Source organism: Culex quinquefasciatus, chromosome 2, assembly GCF_015732765.1.
Source record: "Culex quinquefasciatus strain JHB chromosome 2, VPISU_Cqui_1.0_pri_paternal, whole genome shotgun sequence".
Taxonomy (NCBI): domain Eukaryota; kingdom Metazoa; phylum Arthropoda; class Insecta; order Diptera; family Culicidae; genus Culex; species Culex quinquefasciatus.
Genome location: NC_051862.1, coordinates 219,124,249 through 219,147,495, shown reverse-complemented (window position 1 = coordinate 219,147,495; position 23,247 = coordinate 219,124,249). Strand labels below are relative to the sequence as shown.

General features: G+C 36.1%; 1 protein-coding gene across 1 annotated transcript; it reads left to right on the top strand.

Moving 5' to 3' along the window:
* The first annotated feature begins 20,182 nt into the window (after positions 1-20,182).
* On the top strand, positions 20,183-22,260 carry LOC6032116 (serine protease 53). Its single transcript, XM_038254616.1, has 2 exons — positions 20,183-21,085; positions 21,145-22,260. Exons 1-2 carry the CDS (start codon positions 20,212-20,214, stop codon positions 21,906-21,908), a joined length of 1,638 nt encoding a protein of 545 aa, XP_038110544.1. The 5' UTR covers positions 20,183-20,211; the 3' UTR covers positions 21,909-22,260.
* The last annotated feature ends 987 nt before the right edge of the window (positions 22,261-23,247 follow it).

The following is a 23,247-nucleotide window of genomic DNA, read 5'->3' as shown; positions in this document are numbered from 1 at the left end:
ACTTGAGGGTGAAGTTTGTATGGGAAAAATCGAAAAAATGTAAGAAAAACCCAACTTTTTTACGGTTTGGTCTGCACGGATAGCCACTTCCATCCAAATTGTGATTCTCATAGAAAATGTAATGCTCTACAACTTTGTAGAACATACCAAATCTGTAAAACTCGATCCTGAAAAGTTATTAGCGATTTAAAAAAGTCATTTTTGCATGAAAAACATTTTTTCACTAACTTTAGGCTCGAGTGTCAATGGGTTAATCTCAACCAATTTCGCTCGAAATTTGCACAGATGCTTAAAATAACCCAATAAAATGTTTTCCGCTTGTGGAGCAGGGGGTCACCCTACTGCTGACACAAGTTAACGTGGTGATTGTTGCACTCGGGCATAATATTTCAATCTTTATTCTTCGCATCGCGATCGAGATTTCTCGATCTGAATACAACAGACGTAGTTTGTCAATGGTAAGTCAAAAAAGTTTCAAAAATTTAATAATTTTTTTTTAAATTCTCAAAAAAAATCTAGTTAAAAAAAATCTTAAAATTTAATGTTTAAAAATCAAAATTAAAGAGAAAAAAAATCATTAATATTCTGAAATTTTAAAATAATCAAAAGTTATACATAATTTAGTTTTTTTTTAATTTTGAAATTTTGGAAATTTTGGAATTTTTGGGATTTTTTTTTAATTCTGGAAATTTTGAAATTTTTGTAAGTTTTGAAATTTTGAAAATTTTAAAAATTTTAAAAAGATAGGAAATTTTGGATTTTTTGGAAATTTTGAAAAAAATAATTATTACCAGGATAAATATTTCTGCGGAACGGTACACATTTTGTGTCATTTAGCTAAAATGTGTCCTCAAAGATACACAAAAATTGCTTTCGAACAGGCTATGTAGCACTTAAATTTGACTATTTTACGATTTTAAGAATAAAACAATGAAATACAAGGAATATCACATGGAAACGTAAGAATCGTGTTTATCTGAAAACTGGCATTTTCACGTGATAAAAACTGTTGTTTTTCTTCAGAAATGTGCCAATTTCCGCACGACCTCCAATATCTTGTCATCGTAATCGTCAAAATGCCAGCCTCAGGATCCCACTCAGCAAACTTTCACGTTCTTGGATCTCCACGACAGCGCTCACAATTTCACCCAAAAAGCCTCCGGATCATTTTTCGCTACCCTCCTCGATAGACCCTTTTCTATTCTTTTGACCGCTTCTTTCTTCCCTTCAACAAGTCGTCGGCACCCATTCATGTGCCAAATCGGCGCGCATCGTGGCCGTGGCCGTAAAATTATTGGTTCGTTAAATCTAGTCCCTCGGCGCGATCCTGTGCAGCTTCACGACCAGCTACCAGCACCAGAGGTTAGAAGAAATGAGTTGTTTGTCGTGATCATGCCGGTCAACTATTAGCTTTGGACGGCCGAACCGCAAAACCAGTAATAATAATATAGCACATCATTTTTCTGGACCCGAACTCGATGGCTTGGTTCACACCACGTCGGGCCAGCCAGCATCACCTTCGGGACAGGAACTAAAAAGTCTGGCTGTTTTCACTGACCCCGAGAAACAGGTCGCGTGCACTGAGCTGGGGCAAACTTGCGAGCTTGGAACCTAAGGGAAAGGGTTGGACACGACAAAAGTTGAACACAAATTGATGAGCGTTTCCTAGGCAGGTTGGAATTTGTCTACTAACTATAACACAATGCAGATGATTGTCTCAGATATGGTTAGAAAAGGAATCATAAATTCACTTTTTTAAGATGTCCATTGTCAACTAGCACTGAACAAGAAGGGAAACAACCAACGAAACTGCAGAAGAAGGCGGTTTGTGTCTGATGGTCAACAACGGAGGGTACTGTTTCCTGAGAGTGAAGAAAGTGGTTTACAGTGGCAGGGATGCTTAATTTTTTTAAATGTAAAATAAGCATCTTAATATTCCAAACCATGTGATAAAAATTATGTAGGAAGTTATCTTTATATGAAAGAATTTGTAAATTTTTAGATGAGATTTTGAGATTTTTTCAGGATATTTTGAATTTTTATTATAGAATTATGCTTTAACTTTTTGAAACTATATAATTTCTTTTTTACTGATTTGATGATATTATGAAAAGTGCAAAAATGCAAAAAAAAACGGGAAAAGGTCTCAACATATTTTTTAAAGTCGAAATTATTCTTAGTTAAGCCATTCAAAATATCTTGTCTAATGCACATTACTGTACTATTTAAAATGTCAACAAATTTTGATTGTGAAATTTTATTTTGTGTCACCTTTTCGACCTTGACCAGCCGAGGGACAACATTTTATATAACATTTCTACCAGCTTAACTAGAAAAGATACTGTGAGCAATTCTCTACCTAAACCGGAAATGGATTTTATTTGTATTTTTTGATTTGGCTCAAACTTTGTGGGAGCCTTCCCACGACCAAAGAAGCTATTTTGTGTCATTGGTTTACCCATACAAGTCTCCATACAATTTTGGCTGCTGTCCATACAAAAATGGTATGTAAACATTCAAACAGCTGTAACTTTTGAGTGAATTTTCTGATCAATTTGGTGTCTTCGGCAAAGTTGTAGGTATTGTTGAGGACTATTGAGAAAAAATAGGTACACGGAAATTTTTTTGCCGATTTTTTAATTAATTTTTATTCACAAAAACTCAATTTCCCAAAATATATATTTTTTGATTTTCGAAATTTTTTGATATGTTTTAGGGGACAAAATTCCACAACTTTTGAGCCATAGAGAAACATGGTCAAAAAATCTGCTACTGTTATTTTTTTTTGAAAAAAAAAAGTGATTTTTGGAAAAAATCGATATTTTTTACCAACAAAAAAAATTGACCTCAATTTTTATGTAAAATTGAATTTGCAATCGAAAAGTACTCTACAGATTTTTTGATAAAGGGCTCCGTTTTCAAGATATAGTCACCGAAAGTTTGATTTTAGCGAAATATTTGCAGTTTTTCGATTTTTAAAAATAATAACCATGAGTGAACATTTCTAAAAATATTAATTTTGAAAAGTTCAGAAAATTTTCTATGAAATTGTCTAAGTGACATTGAAGATTGGACCTCGGGTTACTAAGATACAGCCACTTTAAGAAAAAAAAAAAAAAAACAGGAAAATTGAAGTTTCCTAAGTCTTAACCAAACAACTCACCATTTTCTAATGTCGATATCTCAGCAACTAATGGTCCGATTTTCAATGTTAAAATATGAAACATTCGTGAAATTTTCCTATCTTTCCGAAAAAACTGTTTGAAAATAATTAAATCAACACTAGCATTTTAAATGGGCGTAATATTCAATGTTTGGCCCTTTTGAAATGTTAGTATTGATTTTGGTCATAGGAAAGGCCCCACAAAGTTTGAGCCAAATAAAAAAATACAAAAAATAAAAATGGTCGAAATCAGCCGATTTCGTAAAGAGTTGCTCTTGTGTTATAAACTGAATTTTATCGTCAATATTTTGCTTAAAATTACTGAAATATAAGAAAAGATACCAATTGTATTTACCCCAATAAGATTTTTCATTCTACTTTAAATTTGCTCAGTGAATAAGTGGTTTTTTTTTAAATATAAATCGGTTCGGTGAATAAACTCCAAATTTCATGAATTTTCAAATGTTTATAACTTTAGAATTTGTATTTAGTTACGTATTTTGAAATCCTTTTTTGTTTCATAAGATGTTGGTTTCATAAGAATTTGGGAATAAAACTTACTCACTACATAGGTTCAAATCAAGGATTTTACATGCCATGTAATAAATACTGCATTTTTGGAAAAAAAATTGTTCAAAAAAATCGGGATTGATGATTTACAAAAATTATCACGATTATAATACATGAAGTATGATAAACAATTTTTGAAAATCATCCCCTTTTACTACATTCAGCAATTATAATAAAATTTCGGCTGAAGTTAATAATTTTGAATTGAAAAAAGCATATACTTGATATGAGTTTTTATGATTTTTTTTTTCAAAACTATTAGTTCTGCAAAAAAATTAAAAATAATAGGGGAGAGTGGGGAGACTTGATCCCCGGGGACACTTGATCCCAAGCCTGTATCTCGTCAGCATGTGGGTAAAACAATTAGCTTTGTTCTAGAAAGTTGTGCGAAATTAACTAAAACTCATTGTAGAAAACAAAGAAAAAAATTAAAAAATGTTTAGATTATTGAGTTACACACATTTTTCTAAAACGAGCTGCAAAAAACTTCCAAGAGATCTTTTTTTCTTTGTTTTGATATGTATAAAAAAAATCCAAAATTACAAAATAACTAAATTCAAGTGCAAACAGATTCTACTTAAGATTAATTGAAATTTATCTTAGATAGTATCTGATTGAACTTGAATTTTGCATTTTTTTTTCGAAATGATTGTTTCCCCCCATATTTTTGTACATTTGGAAGGACATTTGACGATCGTTTTCAACGGTTTTATTTCTCATAATTATTTTTCAATCAATATTCAACATTATTTAATTTGCAATAATGTTTTTTTTAGTTAATATCTCCGTGATACATCAAATATTATAAAGCTCTTAATTTTTTTTTTACAAAATGTAATTAATATTTTGTTGGATCAATTATTATTTTTATTGCCATGGCTAATTTTAAATTCTCATGTTTTAATAACTCATGTCATGCAGTTTAAATTCAATAAATAACAATAAATTATAATCAAAAAATGTTCAGTCTCACTCTACCCATACTCCTTTTTTGACAAATAAAGACCATTTTTGTTTAACACTGGAACGCCCAACGCATGTCCAACTTACACGGACGCCCAAGCCTCCCAAAAAAGGTGGAACGGTAACTTTAACTCGCTGGTTCTCGGGCCTAACTCAACCAATCAAGATGATTCTTCTTTCCAGTGATTTGTTAGGATGTTTAGATGATTCTAGAACTTTGCAGAACCTAATTTGAACAAATCTGTAATTTCTGCGACCGAAAACATCGTTCAACCTTTTTTAAAAAGACTGCCTCCACGGAATTTTCGGCGAATTTTTTTTTACACGCAAAAAAAAAGTTGGAACGATGTTTTTGATCGCAAAAATTACAGATTTGATCAAATTAAGTTCTGCAAATTTCTAGAATCATCTAGACATCCTAACAAATCACTAGAATGAAGAATCATCTTGATTGGTTTAGTTAGGCCTGAGAACCAGCGAGTTGAAGTTACCGTTCCAACTTTTTTGGAGCCTTGGGCGTTGGAATGTTAATTGTTAGGATGTAGATTGGTTTGCGACACTTTTAACCTGGCCATGGTCTTCGTTTTCTACATACACGAATGGTATTCCGGGTCTATAGGACCCAGAAATGTTTTCAGCTGCCAAAATTCGAGATTGTAACCGATTTTGGATGTCTTGACCGCAAATGAAAGGCTAGGATGTCTACTTTCTGAACCCAACCGGCAGAACCGGTTTTGGACACCGTGGCCACCGGGAACCTGCTACAACCGAAAAAGTTCTTTTGAGGCCCCTACTTTGAGGACCTGTATCTCCGAAACGATTGCACATAGCAGGTTGCTTCCGGTTGCATTCGACAGATAATAACCTGAATTTTAAGCCCCAGAAAAATAATTGGTCCATAGTGGCCACCAGTTCCGGTAACCCGGAACTTCCGGACAACTTGATTTTTGCAGTTTTTGACATAAAACCGTCACACAGACCAGTATTTTGAAACGGATTATTTTCCAAATCATTGCAGAAGGATACTACATACTACCCCTGACTGTTTGGTATCGGTTCTGGCCAACTCTGGCCAATCCGGAACCGGTTCCAGGGTACCACTAAAACGGTTCCAATAATTGTCACGCTAGAAACCCGTCATGTTGCATATAAAACTTCATGAAATTGCATGTTATGACCATCTGAGGTCATGCCGATGTCCTCTGACCCATCCTGGTCACTCCGGAACCGGTTACCGGTGGCCACTGGGGACACTATCGGAATATGCAATGAACCCTATCATCCGACGTATCAAACTTCATGAAATTGAAAGTTATGACCATCTGAGGCCATGCCGATGTCCTCTGACCCATCCTGGTCACTCCGGAACCGGTTACCGGTGGCCACTGGGGACACTATCGGAATATGCAATGAACCCTATCATCCGACGTATCAAACTTCATGAAATTGAAAGTTATGACCATCTGATGTCATGCCGATGTCCCCTGACCCAACCTGGTCACTCCGGAATCGGTTACCGGAGGCCACTGGGGACACTATCGGAATATCAATGAACCCTATCATCCGACGTATCAAATTTCCAGAAATTGAAAGTTATGACCATCTGAGGTCATGCCGATGTCCCTGACCCAACCTGGTCACTCCGGAACCGGTTACCGGTGGCCACTGGGGACACTATCGGAATATGCAATGAACCCTATCATCCGACGTATCAAACTTCATGAAATTGAAAGTTATGACCATCTGAGATCCTGCCGATGTCTTCTGACCTAACCTGGCCCGGAACCGGTTTTCGATGGAACTGGTTACCGGTGGCCACTGGGGACACTATCGGAATATGCAATGAACCCTATCATCCGACGTGTCAAACTTCATGAAATTGAAAGTTATGATCATCTGGGATCAAGACGATGTCCTCTGACCCAACCTGATCCCTCCGGAACCGGTTACCTGTGGCCACTTGGTGACACTCTCTGATTATGTAATAAACCCTATCATCCGACGTATCAAACTTCATGAAATTGAACATTATTACCATCTGAGGTCATGCTAACGTCCTTTGAACTTATCTGGTCACTTCGGAATCGGTTTACGATGGCCACTGCGATTGTCCTCAATTCGTCACTTGTGTTATCTTGTAACACGTCTGCTGTAAAAAGATAGGAGATAGATAGCACACAAGCGACGAATTAGTAATTTCTTGCTTCACGGCACGTTTTGAGATTCCAAGGAACGGCTCGGGATCCACGAATATGTTTGATAGGCCTAGTCTGGCAAGTTCATCAGCCATTTCAATGCCTTCAATACCGCAGTATCCTGGTACCCTAAACAACATGCCGAGTAGCAAGTTCCAAACATGTTTGGATTCGCATTTAGAGGATTTTAACGCCAATAGTGCAGCTTAGCTATCCGAGAAAATACCGATTTTTGCGTGTCTATAATTTCTAAAATATCAAAATCAAAGGTTAGATGAAAGAGTTTCTGCACCCAAATCTCGGCAACACTCGGTTTGAGAGAAAGACGGCCTCATGAAGTTTGATATGTGGGACGATAGGGTTTCTATTCCGCATATTCCACAAGTGTACACCAGTTGCCACCGGTAACCGATTCCAAAAGCCAGATAGAGTTAGGGGATGTTAGCGTAATTACCTTAGATATAATATTGTTCAATTTCATGTTGTTCGATATGCCGTCATTGCATATTACGATAATGTTCCCCAAAAGCCACTGGTAACCGGTCCCGGAGTGGCCCTCAGTGGCCATAGGTAACCGGTTCCAGATTGATCAGGTAAGGTTAGTTTAGGTCGGCATAACCTTGGATAGAAATAATTTTTCAATTCTATGAAGTTTGATATTTCGGATGATAGGGTTTCTAGCATATTCCACAAGTTTCCCCAAGTGGCCATTGGAAACCGACTCCGAAGTGACCAGATAAGTTCAAAGAACGTTAGCATGACCTCAGATGGTCATAACTTTCAATTTCATGAAGTTTGATACGTCGGATGATAGGGTTTACTACATACTCAGAGAGTGTCACCAAGTGGCCAACGGTAACCGATTCTGGAGTGACCAGATAAGTTCAAAGGACGTTAGCATGACCTCAGATGGTAAGAATGTTCAATTTCATGAAGTTTGATACGTCGGATGACAGGGTTCATTGCATATTTCGATAGTGCCCCCAAGTGGCCACCGGCGACCGGTTCCGGAGTGATCAGGTTAGGTAATAAGACATCGGCATGACCTCAGATGGTCATAACTTTCAATTTCTGGAAATTTGATACGTCGGATGATAGGGTTCATTGGATATTCCGATAGTGTCCCCCAGTGGCCTCCGGTAACCGATTCCGGAGTGACCAGGTTGGGTCAGGGGACATCGGCATGACATCAGATGGTCATAACTTTCAATTTCATGAAGTTTGATACGTCGGATGATAGGGTTCATTGCATATTCCGATAGTGTCCCCCAGTGGCCACCGGTAACCGGTTCCGGAGTGACCAGGATGGGTCAGAGGACATCGGCATGGCCTCAAATGGTCATAACTTTCAATTTCATGAAGTTTGATACGTCGGATGATAGGGTTCATTGCATATTCCGATAGTGTCCCCCAGTGGCCACCGGTAACCGGTTCCGGAGTGACCAGGATGGGTCAGAGGACATCGGCATGGCCTCAGATGGTCATAACTTTCAATTTCATGAAGTTTGATACGTCGGATGATAGGGTTCATTGCATATTCCGATAGTGTCCCCCAGTGGCCACCGGTAACCGGTTCCGGAGTGACCAGGATGGGTCAGAGGACATCGGCATGACCTCAGATGGTCATAACATGCAATTTCATGAAGTTTTATATGCAACATGACGGGTTTCTAGCGTGACAATTATTGGAACCGTTTTAGTGGTACCCTGGAACCGGTTCCGGATTGGCCAGAGTTGACCAGAACCGATACCAAACAGTCAGGGGTAGTATGTAGTATCCTTCTGCAATGATTTGGAAAATAATCCGTTTCAAAATACAGGTCTGTGTGACGGTTTTATGTCAAAAACTGCAAAAATCAAGTTGTCCGGAAGTTCCGGGTTACCGGAACCGGTGGCCACTATGGACCAATTATTTTTTCTGAGGCTTAAAATTCAGGTTATTATCTGTCGAATGCAACTGGAAGCAACCTGCTATGTGCAATCGTTTCGGAGATACAGGTCCTCAAAGTAGGGGCCTCAAAAAGAACTTTTTTCGGTTGTAGCAGGTTCCCGGTGGCCACGGTGTCCAAAACCGGTTCTGCCGGTTGGGTTCAGAAAGTAGACATCCTAGCCTTTCATTTGCGGTCAAGACATCCAAAATCGGTTACAATGTCGAATTTTGGCAGCTGAAAACATTTCTGGGTCCTATAGACCCGGAATACCATTGGTGTCAGTTTTTGGTGGGCACTTCCGGTGGCCACCGGAAGTTCATTTTTGGCCAGAATGTGTGTCTTAGTAAGATACACAAAGTCACAAAATTTCAGATCTCTAGGTGTTTTTGGTCAAAAGTTACAATTACTTTTATAGTGCTACTGGGTCCTATAGACCCGAAGACCATGCCCGGGTTAATGCATTATGGTTGCTCTTTTTTCAAGTTGCGTAATAACAAGTGACAATTGATCGTTTTTTTTTTTAATAAAAGTACACAGAAGAAAAAAAGTTGAGTTTTAGAAGGGTGATACACAAAAAGTCGGCTTTTGTAATTACATTTTTCTTAGGGCTAATAGTAATTACAGAGGATCTTGTGATTCCCTGAAATATATTATTGTATTTTTTTAATGGATTAAAGAAAATGTAAAACATTAGAAAAATAAGGCACGAATGATTATTACTTTGGAAATTTCAACTACTCATTTTCAATGAAGGTCCACCAATTAACTGAAACCAATGAAATGCAGTTGATAATAATTACAAGTAACTTTTGGCTCATTGAAAAATATTTTTTATAGTGTTTTTTGTTAATTCTGATTTACAGTAAGGTGGCAAATATTTTTTGAAGTTTATGCCACCCACGCCAAAGAGAACTAAGAAATTTTTTTCGAAAAAAAAAGGATATGAGCAAAAATTTAGTGAATCTCAACTACTTTTTGGTTTTAAGCGAGAATGATTATGAATGCTTCAATATTTGTTAGGTATTAACTGCAAATAAAAAAAAAACTTCAGGAACCCCTGGCCTCACGAACCATACCGTAACATTTTGAACCCATCTCGCCACCTCCCAAGGCACTGCACATCCCATAACTGAATGAAAAATGGTGGTGCCGATCCAAACACTCTTCGGAAGCAGCTCTGCGGCACCAGACCAGAACCGCCGTCCACAATCTTCATCATCTTCTTCTTTTCCTTTTCTCTCCCCCCCTAAATGTCTCCTGTTTTAGCCTGCCCAGTGGCCAGTTTAGCCGTCGGTTGTGGGGCACTTTGAATATATTTATTTTTCCATCTCTCTCTCTGTCTGTCTCGCTGTCCACCCTCGCCATCATCTTGTCCATTTCTCCAGGGTCCACAGCTTCCAGTCGGTGGACCCGGGACCACTCAACAACAATGCCATTTACAAGTTGGCCGCGCGCTCTGCATGATGTAAACAAATAAATACACACAACTGAGCAAGCAGCAGCAGCAGAGTGAATAATAATAAAAATCTTACTTATCACGATGCCAGACGCCCATCGTGCCCCAATTTCCCGACCTCCTCCTCCCCTTTTAGCCAAGTTACCCCACTTTTCCGTCGTGAGGAGGCCATCTTTTTTCGCGGGCACAATATTGTTATTACAGGCGCGATGCATGGCCTACTAGACTCCTAGTACCAGCTACTAACTTCACTACGTGGGTCATTTTTCATCACGCGCGGCTCGCTGGCTGCTGAGAGAGAAGCGTTCGCCGCAAGGCCTGCTGCCGTTTCGTGCCCGGCCTGGAAAATTGGCCAAGTCGAGCTCGTTGGCCACACCCTGACGGATGGATATTGACCAGTGCCGGTGTTGAAAGATGGTGGCTGTTTTTCATAATATTTTTATGTTGGCCGAAGTGAGTATTTTTTGATTGCTTGCCGACAAATAAACATGATCCGTGCATGGTGCATCTGCAAACGATCACTTTCGAATTTGTTGGGGGCGTGATAGAATTCTCACCTCTATATACGTAATTGTAAGGTGATATCGGTTTCGTTTGAAGAAACTGATTTTCGACAACTCCATGTAAAATCATAATATTTAGAGCATAAACATTATGTCGGCATCAATATCTGAGCTGGATAAATTTGAAGCGGTGCATGAAAAGTGTGAAATTTACATGTTTTTTGTTGACGTCAAGCATTTTGAAAGATGTCACGACTGTTTATTACTGCATTTGATTGTTACATTCGTTATGTCAACAGACCATTTTTTCCTAATTAACACGTGATTGTGTTTTCCAAAAGGACCCCTTCGAGTTGAGCCTGGACAAGAATTTTGTTGGTCGGTGAGATAGGATAGATAGGAGACCAAAAAAAAGACCCCAAAACATCAAAAACGATAAAAAAATTAAATGTATTTTTGGATTCAAAGTTTATTAAGAAATATTTTGTAATAAAAAAAGGATAATTACTTTTGATTGTAACAATTTTTCTCTGCAAAGTTTTATGATGTAATATAACCTCAATTTAGACTGAAAAAGTGGCATTACAATAGAAAAGTAGTAAATTAGTGATGTTTGGATGGAAAATTATACACTTTTTCTGACATTAAAGATGTACTCATTCCCAGTAATATCACCATGAATTTTTTACTGTGTGAGCTGCCCTAACTAATTCCTACAAATTTGCGTCTGGGCAGCTACAAAAAAATGTTAGGAGACTTGTATGACCAACTCAAATATGCAAAATGCCTCAATTAGTCATAGGGAAGCCTTAAACAAAAAAAAATGTTTTATTTGAGCTCTCATTTATATGTTTAGAAAATACTTAAATTCGGATGGACGGAACCGCACAAAATATTGTTTTAAATTATGGATTTAAATTTTTTTGTTGTCACCCCCGTCGACCTCACCCAAAGTCATGTGACATAAAGTTCAAAATATATTTGCAGCGTCCTTATGTGACTTGCGTTAGATTTTATTTCAATATTGAAATTATATCATTTTTAGGAAAAATGTGGCTTGCTAGCTTGCCGTATTTTTTTGATTTCAATTTCGAAACATGATGAATACATTCTATTATTCGATATTAAGCATGTTTACAAAATATTAAATTGTAATGGCCTAATTTACCTACAGAAACTGGTACAGTTTTCATCTGTTAACATTAATTTTTTAACAATGTTTTTTGCTAAATTACTTATAACAGAGGGAATATTCAATCATAAAATATTCAACTTCCCAAAAAGAAACATCTAAAAGTTATTACAGTGGACTCTCTTGTTGTCGATATTGAAGGGACCGTCGAGAGTGGGAGTTATCAAATTATAGAACGAAAAATCAAAGCAATCTTAGCAGGACTGCAAAATTTATTGAAAGCTGGACCAATATCAGTATCGAGAAGATCGACAACCAGGGGGTCCACTGTAATTGCAAAAAAAAAAGAAAAAAAATATGGTTTTGCGAATGATGTCAAATTTTGTGTAATTTTCATTGGTTTCTTCGTAATTTCACTTTTTTACACATTAATTAATTTTTATTTCATTTTTAATTTTACACTTTTTTAGAGCGCCATGGACCAATCTTACATGTAAAAACTAACTTGATTTTCCTATGAAGCTTGTATTTCTTTACTTTCGCAAAAGTTCATATCATTTTTTTCTAATTCATCATTTACATAGTAAAAAAAAATCTGTAGGTTACAGAAAAAGTCAAGGGGTTTCCAGCATCAAGGATTACTGACCAGTCTAAATGGAATTACCAGGATTACTGGCAATATGACATGAATTACTTTGATTTCCCAGAATTACTTGGGATTTCCAGAAACCACGCAGAATTGCTCAAATTTATAAAAATAACTTGAAATTACTGCCTAGCTTCCAGCATATTGAGAATTGGATCGAATGACAGCTGTCAAATGCACAAAATTACGTGCTTGGCAATAGTACGTCCATCCCGGGAATTCCCGGCACAAAATTCCCGGGATTTTTATATGATGTACGGGGAATTTCCGGAATTAAACAAAAATCATAATTTGGCCTGGAAATTACATTAGTATTACAATTAATAAGTTTAAACTTTTCTAAAATTTAACATAAATTTACCATTTTATTTTTTGTCATTTTTGTTTTTAGACACCTTTAACCAATTTTCAAGCTGTTTTATTCCTGTTATATAGAAATAATTTAAAAAATAAATATTTATAAGATTCTTATTTAATTTGAATTAGAAATGTGGTGCATATAAAATTCAAAGCACAACAGAGAACAGCAAAAATATGTTTAACACTGAAACGCCCAAAGCATGTCCAACTTACACAGACGCCCAAGCCTCCCAAAAAAGGAGGAACAGTAACTTCAACACACTGGTTCTCGGGCATTACTCAACCAATCGGGACGATTCTTGTTTCCAGTGATTTGTAAGAATGTCTAGATGTTCCTAAAATTGTGCAGAACTTAATTCGATCAAATCTGTGATTTTTGCGATCAAAAACATCGTTCCACCTTTTTTAAAACGACTGCCGCCGCGGAATTTTTGGCGATTTTTTTTTACACGCCAAAAAAAATTGGAGCGATGTTTTTGATCGCAAAAATTAAAGATTTGATCGAATTAAGTTCTGCAAAGTTCTATCCAGCTTTTTAAGCAAAAATGGCGTTCAAATGGTGAACGTCTGAAATGTCAAAATCACGCAGTGGTACCAACATTACGAAAAAAGTGTACCATGGCATGACAGCCGCATTTTTTTTCTAATGTTGGTGCTCTTGCCCGATTTTTGACATTTCGGACGTTTAACATTCGAACGCCATCTTCGCTTAAAAACCTGGATACATCTAACAAATCACTGGAAAGAAGAATCATCTTGATTGGTTGAGTTATGCCCGAGAACCAGCGAGTTGAAGTTACCGTTCCAACTTTTTTGGAACCTTGGGCGTTGGAATGTTAAGCTATCTAAAAACTGCTATCCTTGTTTAGATTGATATTAATAGTATTGAGCTAATTCTATAAATTTAAAGCTTGAAAAACATAACAAATATAAAGAAAACATAGATTTTATGACTTTTTCAAAAACTAAAATCTTTCCGGGAATAAATAAATATTTTTTCCGTTTTCCGGGAAACTCAAAACCTGGGAAAATTAAACGTCCTGCTTGGAAATCATCGAACAATTGGGTAAATATCAACATCATTTTAAGGTGATTTTGGCGTTTGAGTGCATTTAAAATTCAAAGCACAACAAACAACAAAAAAATCTTCAAAACTATCTAAAAGTGATATCCCTGTTTAGATTGATTTTAATAGTATTGAGCTAATAGTTTGTTTTTAAAAACATAACATAGATTTTATGACGTTTTCAAAAATTTCCCGGGATAAAAAATATATTTTTTCCGTTTTCCGGTAAACTCAAAACACGGGAAAATTGGACGCCCTACTTGGAAATCATCGAATATTGTGGTAAACATCAACGTCAGTTTGACTACTGATTTTGACATTTGAGTGTTTTTCATCCAAAAACATTTGAATTAGATGGCATCCGAATTGTCAGACATTTCGAATCCGCTCTGTACTTCTTACAACAATAAAAAGCATCAAGGAAAAGCAAAATGCATTCTGCCGATTTACCTTTAAAGAATTACTAGTAGTTACTTGAATTTATGGGAAATACACGAATTACTGAGTAACTATGGAATTACTCGAATTACTACAGAATTACTAGGTAATTCCAGAATTACAGGAATTACTGCAGAATTGCGGAGTAATTCTGGAATTACTGAATTACTTACTCAAAATCCGAATGATCCCGTACTAGCTGTAACTTTGGTTTCATGCATGAAAATTAATAGGCAATAAATATAATTATAAAAGGTTTATCGAAATTATCTTTTTAACAGTTATTTTTTATTATTTTATCATTTTCTGAAGTATGTTTTCACAAAGAAGAATCATGGAATTACCAGGATTACTGGGATTATTAGGAATTACCAGGATTACTCTGGAATTACTCAGTAAATCTGGAATTACAGAATTACTTGCTCAAATTCCAAGTAATTCCGGATTAGTGACCAGTCTGACACGATGCTGGAAACCCCTTGGAAAAAGTAGCAATATTACAATATTATCTTGATTATTTTCATCAAAATAACTTATTTTCAAACTGAGAAAGTTTGAAAATATCACATAAATTATCATAAATTGAGATAGGGTTGCCAGATGTCAAAACTTTATTATTTTTTAGAAAATGAACAGTTGTGAACAGCGATGGAATAATCATCATCAAAAGAAAATCTTTGCACGTTCATGAAGAGAAAAAAAATCCGAAGCGAACATGGCTCTCCTCTCTCGCGCACGAAAGATCGGTAAAAAGAATCTAAAAAATCATCATCTTGATTATTCGGCGGAACATCTTTTTCACTACTAATACTTGCATGTGTAACGTCACAAGTCGAAAAATGAACTGTCACTTTTTGTAGATGGGCAATGTGTGTAAACAAAGCGATATAAATAATTTTAAGTGGTGCTAACAAGGAAATTCACATGAAAATTATCAACAGAATGATATTTTGGAGAAGTTCGGGAGCGGGTTTCTTTTGCGTGATTTGCCTCCTCTCTCTTTCGGGGGTGAAGAAAATTCGCAAGCGAAAATGTTTTTTTTTTTGCGATTATTCCATCCCTGGTTGTGAAGTTTTATCCAAAGATCGAACAATTAAAATCTCACAAAATTAAGCCACACAGTACAATAAATTCATTCCTATCCTGTATGATGCTTTTTGTTCTTTCGACACCACCACCATCACCATTGCGTGCATTGTTTGAAAGTACACGCGCAAACAACAAACTTTCTGCTGACAGCATCTTCTCTTCAAGGCTGTGTGCTGTGTCTATTTTCGTAAGGAATGCGGAGGAGAAGTAGGCGAGTGGCTCAAAAGTGAGTGAGCAAAGACAAAGTCACCACCAGCCATAACAAAAGGATATGCGCTCTGGAGCAGCAGGTGGGAGTGGGAGGGAGAGGCGGGGGATGATGCGACGGAAATTTTAAACCAATAAAGTAAATATTTTTCAATTTTGTTAGCTTCAGGTTGCTGCCAGACAGCGACTTTGCTGGCTGGCAGAATGACGAGTGAGAGTGAGAGAGAAAGAGATGTGCACAAAGGATGTTGGTCTTGGGGTGAGACAATATTTGCGCTGATGATTATCACTTCCATTGAAGGATAATGTTTCAATTAGACGTTACAGTGGGTGAATGTGAGACCAATGGTTGGGGATTTTGCATAAGTCATTTAATAAACACATTTTGATAGACGTAAACAAAATTCTTTTTGAATTGAGGCATATCAAATTTACTTTAAATTCAGCACGATTTATTCCAAGCTTCTAAAAAATTAAATATGGTATTTTGAGGGATAAACAATGCTAGGAGGATACACTTTTTTCAAGCTCTCACGTATCGAGCTGTCAAATCGCAACATGGAGTTAAACTTTCTGTGCAGTTGCTGTGAAGCTTACCAAGGCTTTTCAAAAAGTTTAACTCCATGTTGCACGCACACACTCTCACTTTTAATTTCTCGATTCCTTCATCCAGCTCTCCGGTCTCCGGAGTGGGAAGAATGTTTGCCAGTCCGTCCGTTTGCTGCCAGTTTCACAGCTTTAATGCATTTCTTATTTGCAGTTGGTATACAATACATTCCGAGGATGAAGGTACAACTCTCTTTCTGATCCTGACGACGATGGCGTGCGCGGAGAAATATTTCGATGCGTCGCTGCTCAGCTGGCTGCATCGTCAGCGGTACTTGAGATGAACGGTGGGTCTTGTGGAAGTTTTTTTTGAAAGTAATTTCATATGGAAAATTGAACACAAATTTTCTTAGTATTAAGGTATAATAAAATTGAATGTATTTTTTCAGTTTGCTAGGTCTGACCAGGCTGAAAGAATTTATCAATTAATTGCCTTTTCCAAAAACCGACCTTCTCATGCGACGTTATAACCTCTTGGAAGTTGTGAGCATCCCGGAGAAATTAAACGAAAGTCCGGAGGGGTCGCGTTCAAAACTGTTTAGGAAAACACAAATAAAACAAAACAAAAAAGAGCATAGGAAAGCACCTTGAGAGGCAGGAGGAGCTATTAGAATATTATTAGGTGCTGGATTATGATGGTGGTGGTGGTGGCAGTCATTCATTCCACTGTTTTATGTTTCAAGTTTCATTTCCCAGACGACCCACACCTTTTCGTGATGATGTTGATGCTGGTGGTGGCACAGTTCCCGAATAAGGGCAGCTGACCCTCGGAAAGTAATAGAGTCAGCTGTTCCGGTGTCCACCTTCGACGCATATTAATGCGTTTTGTCAATTATGAGCGGCTTGCAACAATTGATTTATTATGATGTGGCCACACCCCATTGCAATGATGGCTTTTGGAAGTCGGCCTTTTTGTCTCTGTTGTTTTTCATATCCGGACCGATGGATGACTTAATCGGAATGTAATTTGCTCAAATTAGACGTTTCGGTGGCTAATTTCTGTTGAGCTTTGCGGCTGCGGCCGACAAGGCAGATGGAAGTACGAGGGGTGCAATTATGATAGGAATTCATAATTAGATGGTTTTTGAATCCAGTATGGTTTTAAAAATTCAAAGATCTGAATAATTAATTACAAAATGTGTTAAAATCTGATTTTGACAAGAAAATAGCAGTTGACATAACATTTTGTTTCAAAAATGAAATATGATATATGAAACATATTGATTAAAAAGAGAAATGACAAGACAAGTCAGGAGAGTATGAGACAATCATGCTTTATTTTGATTAACCCTTTCAGGCCTGATGGGTCATATATGACCCAAAATTCAAAATTTTCAAAACCAGCCTTTAATTTTCGTTTGGTCGTAAGATTGTATTCCCATAATTAGCAAACCAAATATTTTTTTGAAATTCAAGCATAAAAGGGAAAACAAAAACAAAGCCGTATTGTTAAACAAATCATTTTATTGGAATTTTTAAAAACGTTTCAACCCCTCTTAAAATCTTCAAATCTTCAAATCTTCAAATCTTCAAATCTTCAAATCTTCAAATCATCAAATCTTCAAATCTTCAAATCTTCAAATCTTCAAATCTTCAAATCTTCAAATCTTCAAATCTTCAAATCTTCAAATCTTCAAATCTTCAAATCTTCAAATCTTCAAATCTTCAAATCTTCAAATCTTCAAATCTTCAAATCTTCAAATCTTCAAATCTTCAAATCTTCAAATCTTCAAATCTTCAAATCTTCAAATTTTCAAATCTTCAAATCTTCAAATCTTCAAATCTTCAAATCTTCAAATCTTCAAATCTTTAAATCTTCAAATCTTCAAATCTTCAAATCTTCAAATCTTCAAATCTTCAAATCTTCAAATCTTCAAATCTTCAAATCTTCAAATCTTCAAATCTTCAAATCTTCAAATCTTCAAATCTTCAAATCTTCAAATCTTCAAATCTTCAAATCTTCAAATCTTCAAATCTTCAAATCTTCAAATCTTCAAATCTTCAAATCTTCAAATCTTCAAATCTTCAAATCTTCAAATCTTCAAATCTTCAAATCTTCAAATCTTCATATCTTCAAATCTTCAAATCTTCAAATCTTCAAATCTTCAAATCTTCAAATCTTCAAATCTTTAAATCTTCAAATTTTCAAATCTTCAAATCTTCAAATCTTCAAATCTTCAAATCTTCAAATCTTCAAATCTTCAAATCTTCAAATCTGCAAATCTTCAAATCTTCAAATCTTCAAATCTGATAATACAAAAAGGGAAAATTTCTATAAATTTCAGAATTCTCGAGAAAAATTTACTCTTCTTTCAACAAAAATCTTCAAATCTGATTATAAAGGGGAAATTTTTTAGAAGTTTCAAAATTCTCGTTAAAAAATAACTTTTCTTTCATCAAAACAACAATTAGAGCGACCAATTCCCGGGGATACGAAATTCCCGGAAATTCCCGAGAAATTTAATATTTTGCAACAAAGCAACTAAAAAGGTCAAATTAGTGTGAGAATCAATTAATGCCTTGACTGCTCGTAAGAAAACATACAACTTCAAGACGATACATAAATTTTCATTAATATATAAGCTGTCTTTCAATTCGTACAGAAAATCAAAACTATAAAATTGCTTTTTTTTTGAATTGCTTTTAAATTTGTTTCTGTGACCAGTTGGAGAGAATATGTTAAATAATAACATTGATGATATTTTAGTTTAAGTAAATATATTTTTCATAGCAAATATTTTTTCAAGAAAAAATTTTACTGGTTTGAGCTCAGGAATAAATTTATAGGCATTGAATTTACCTTAAAAACAGCTTTTCACTTGGAATACCTAGTGCGTCTATCTCGGGAATTCCCGAATCCCGGGATTTTTTAATATTTTGTCCCGGGAATTCACGAATGTGACAAAAATCAGAAGTTCAGATTTGGCTTAAAAATAGATTGATACTTAGTTATCAATAAGTATTTAAAAGCATTGAAATTGATTACAGATCCGCAAAATATTGTCTATTTAATTTTATATATTTTTGAAAAGACTGCAGTCCCATTGGTATTATTTAAGGATATTCATGATTTTAAATTAAAAATAATTTTTATTTTTCATCAAACACCGGAATATGTGGCAAATCAGGGCAAATGTATCGAATTAAGACAGCTGTTTAAGTAAAAAAAAATGCATTATGTTATTATTTTTATAATTTATTTCGGTTAAAACAGAAACAAAACAAAACAATTAGTACACCGATTTCCAAAGATATTGTAGTTTGTAGATTATATCCAAATAATTGTATTCAGCTAATTCTATGATTTTAAGCTTAACAAACATAACAAATATAACAAAAAAAAAAAGATTTTTTGACTGTTTCAAAAATTTCCCGGGATTCCGAGAATTCCCGGGATTTGAAAAATATTTTTCCCGTTTCTCGGAAAATTTAAAACTCGGGAAAATTGGACGCCAGAAATACCGTTTTTACGCAATTGCAACGGGTAATATTTTTTTCGGGAAATCTTGGCAATTCCCGGGACGGGAAATTGGACGCTTAAAAAAACATTTATCATTTATAGGAAATGGTATATTCAGACGAATGGCTCATTTTGAGAATGGATTTCATCTGAATGGCATTCTGAGGAAAAGGATAGAATAGAATAGATCAAAGTGCGTCCCTACAAACATATTTATTTTATAATCTCGCATGACTCACCTTGAAGCTTCAATCAGTGTTGCTCTGTATTATCAGCAAAAAGTTTTTGTTTTTTTTTTCTCAGCTTAATGCGATGGACAGGGATTCCCCCAAATAAAAACAAGCAGTGGTTTAAGATTGAGCAATGTACAATTCATAACATCCCAGCAGTAGCTCGATTACTTTTGCCTAGTCTACATCGTCGAGAATGCGATTAATCTCAATACTAGTAGCTTTAATTTTCTGTACAGGAAAGAGTTCGACTGCAAAAACATGTGGACTTCAAAAGATCAAAACCCGAGAGCTGATCACCAGTGGATACAACACCTATCCAGGACAATTCCCGTGGCACGTGGCACTGTTCCATAAGAAGTCCCGTACTGTGACGGAATACGCCTGTGGTGGTAGCTTAATCAGTCGCAGTTACGTGCTGACCGCTGCTCACTGTACGAAAAGTGAGGATAGTTACGTGATTAATCCGAGGCGTCTGATTGTGTCAATGGGATCGCACAACAGGCGGCTGGCCGGACCAAATGTTCAGCAACACTCGGTGTACGAGATTCATGGCGTGACTTCGGAAGGTCAATGGGCTGGTTTGAGGAACGACATTGCTCTGTTGGAGTTGACGAGCAGTGTAGGATATTCGGATTACATCCAGCCGATATGCTTGAACTCTTTGGAGGTGTCTGGTAGGGATTCTGGAATGGTCGTGGGATGGGGAAGGACTGAGGATGGTGATCTACCGGATATGTTGAAGGCAGCCAGCATGCCGATCATCAGCCACATCGATTGCCTGGCGAGTGATCGAGACGTTTATGGAGGAGTTTTGGATTCCGGAATGATTTGTGCGGGACATCAGAACGGGACAAGTGTTTGTAATGGAGACAGCGGAGGAGGACTGGTTATTCAGCGGTGTACTTTGGGGGGATGTTACTGGTCCTTGGTGGGGATCGTTTCTATTGCAGCGGGGAACTTTGACGGGTCATGTCGAAGTGATGGGTACGGAGCATTCACCAACGTTAAAACGTATCTTCCTTGGATCAAACAGACCACTGAGCAGATATTCGAGGACGATTCCTTGCGTGAGTAATGTTTGATTGTTTTGAAGATATTTGACTGAACAAATGTTATTTTTATTCAGATGACATGTGTGGTCAACGTCAGGACGGATCCGTACGTGCTAGATGGCCTTGGCATGGAACTCTGTACAGTGAAAATTGGAGTTCAATCAAAATTGAATTGAATAGAACTGAAGTCTTTGGAGTTACTATTTTGACTAACCAGTATGTAATAACAACAATGCTAGGTTATTTTCTCTACAAAGAAGCTCCAGCAGATCTCAGAATTCGCTTTGGTCATCCAGCCATTGGGGAATCTGACGGTTGGACGCAAGAAATGCCCATTCAGGCAGCACTTCCCTACACTGGAAACCGAACAAATCCAATAAGCTTCGCAATATTCAAGCTGAAGGGTCGTCTCCAGTTTACCAAGTATGTGCAACCTATTTGTCTGTGGCAGGTGGAGTCTCCATCAGATAAGATCCTCAAGCAAAGCGGCTTTGTGGTGTCATTTGGAGGGTATAATCGTGGTGATAAACTTCAAGGTATCGCAATGCCAATTGCGTCAAAAACTGACTGCGTCGAGGATCACGTCGAGTTTAGAGAACTTTTCAGAGACAAGCAGACTTTTTGTGCTGGCGCTAAAAACGGCACTGGACCGGAGCTATTTGATATTGGCACTGGTTTAGCAATACACAATGGAAACAGTTGGTACCTTCGTGGTTTATTGTTCACGGCAATTCCGATTGAAGAAGAAATTGGCACAGATAAGTCGCATTACTCAATGTTTTTGGATGTGACGTATTTCACAAAGTGGATAACCTCTACAATTGAAAGTAATTCTTGATAGGAAATAAAATTATGATCATAACCTACCAATAAGCCACTTTGAAACCATTCAATATCACTTAAAATGCAAAAAGGTCAAACGCTTTGCCCAGTTATCCCCATGTCGCACGCGGAGAGAACAACCCGCTTCAACCGATTGCAATTTTGCATTACACCCCGAGCTGATAATGATCACAACCCTCTCTAGTGACTAGAGCTAGTTTAGAGGCTTGCACCGCGGTGCAAAAGGATCGTCGTCGGATGGCGTGATGACGAGACAAGACTGCGATAGTCGTTAGCGCACAACGAGACCGTAACGCAGCAAGAAGGGCCAGGGTTCAGGTAAGATTGCAAAAGTGGGCCCAGGGGCGTAGGAAGGAAGTGAAGGAATATGCCTTGATTATGAACTTTTTGTTTTTTTGCCTATAAAATCGACCCCTGAATCAATGTATATTTCTATGCATAATTTAAATTTACATTTTATCAAACTAATGTATCTCTAAAATTTGTAACCAGTTCTTGTTTTTTTCAAATATTATCAAAAAATAAATTCTGTTTTCAAAAAAATCATGAACAATTGTTCATAACAATGTCCAAAGCTTTTTTTCGTAAGTGTTTCGAAACGTTTTTTTTGCGTGAATTCATGATAACTCGTGATGTTTACAAACAAACCTCCCAATTACAATTACAATTACAATTACAATTACAATTACAATTACAATTACAATTACAATTACAATTACAATTACAATTACAATTACAATTACAATTACAATTACAATTACAATTACAATTACAATTACAATTACAATTACAATTACAATTACAATTACAATTACAATTTCAATTACAATTACAATTACAATTACAATTACAATTACAATTACAATTACAATTACAATTACAATTACAATTACAATTACAATTACAATTACAATTACAATTACAATTACAATTACAATTACAATTACAATTACAATTACAATTACAATTACAATTACAATTACAATTACAATTACAATTACAATTACAATTACAATTACAATTACAATTACAATTACAATTACAATTACAATTACAATTACAATTACAATTACAATTACAATTACAATTACAATTACAATTACAATTACAATTACAATTACAATTACAATTACAATTACAATTACAATTACAATTACAATTACAATTACAATTACAATTACAATTACAATTACAATTACAATTACAATTACAATTACAATTACAATTACAATTACAATTACAATTACAATTACAATTACAATTACAATTACAATTACAATTGGGTCATTCCATCTCAACTGTGCACGAAAAAGTGCGAATTTGAAAATTACCCT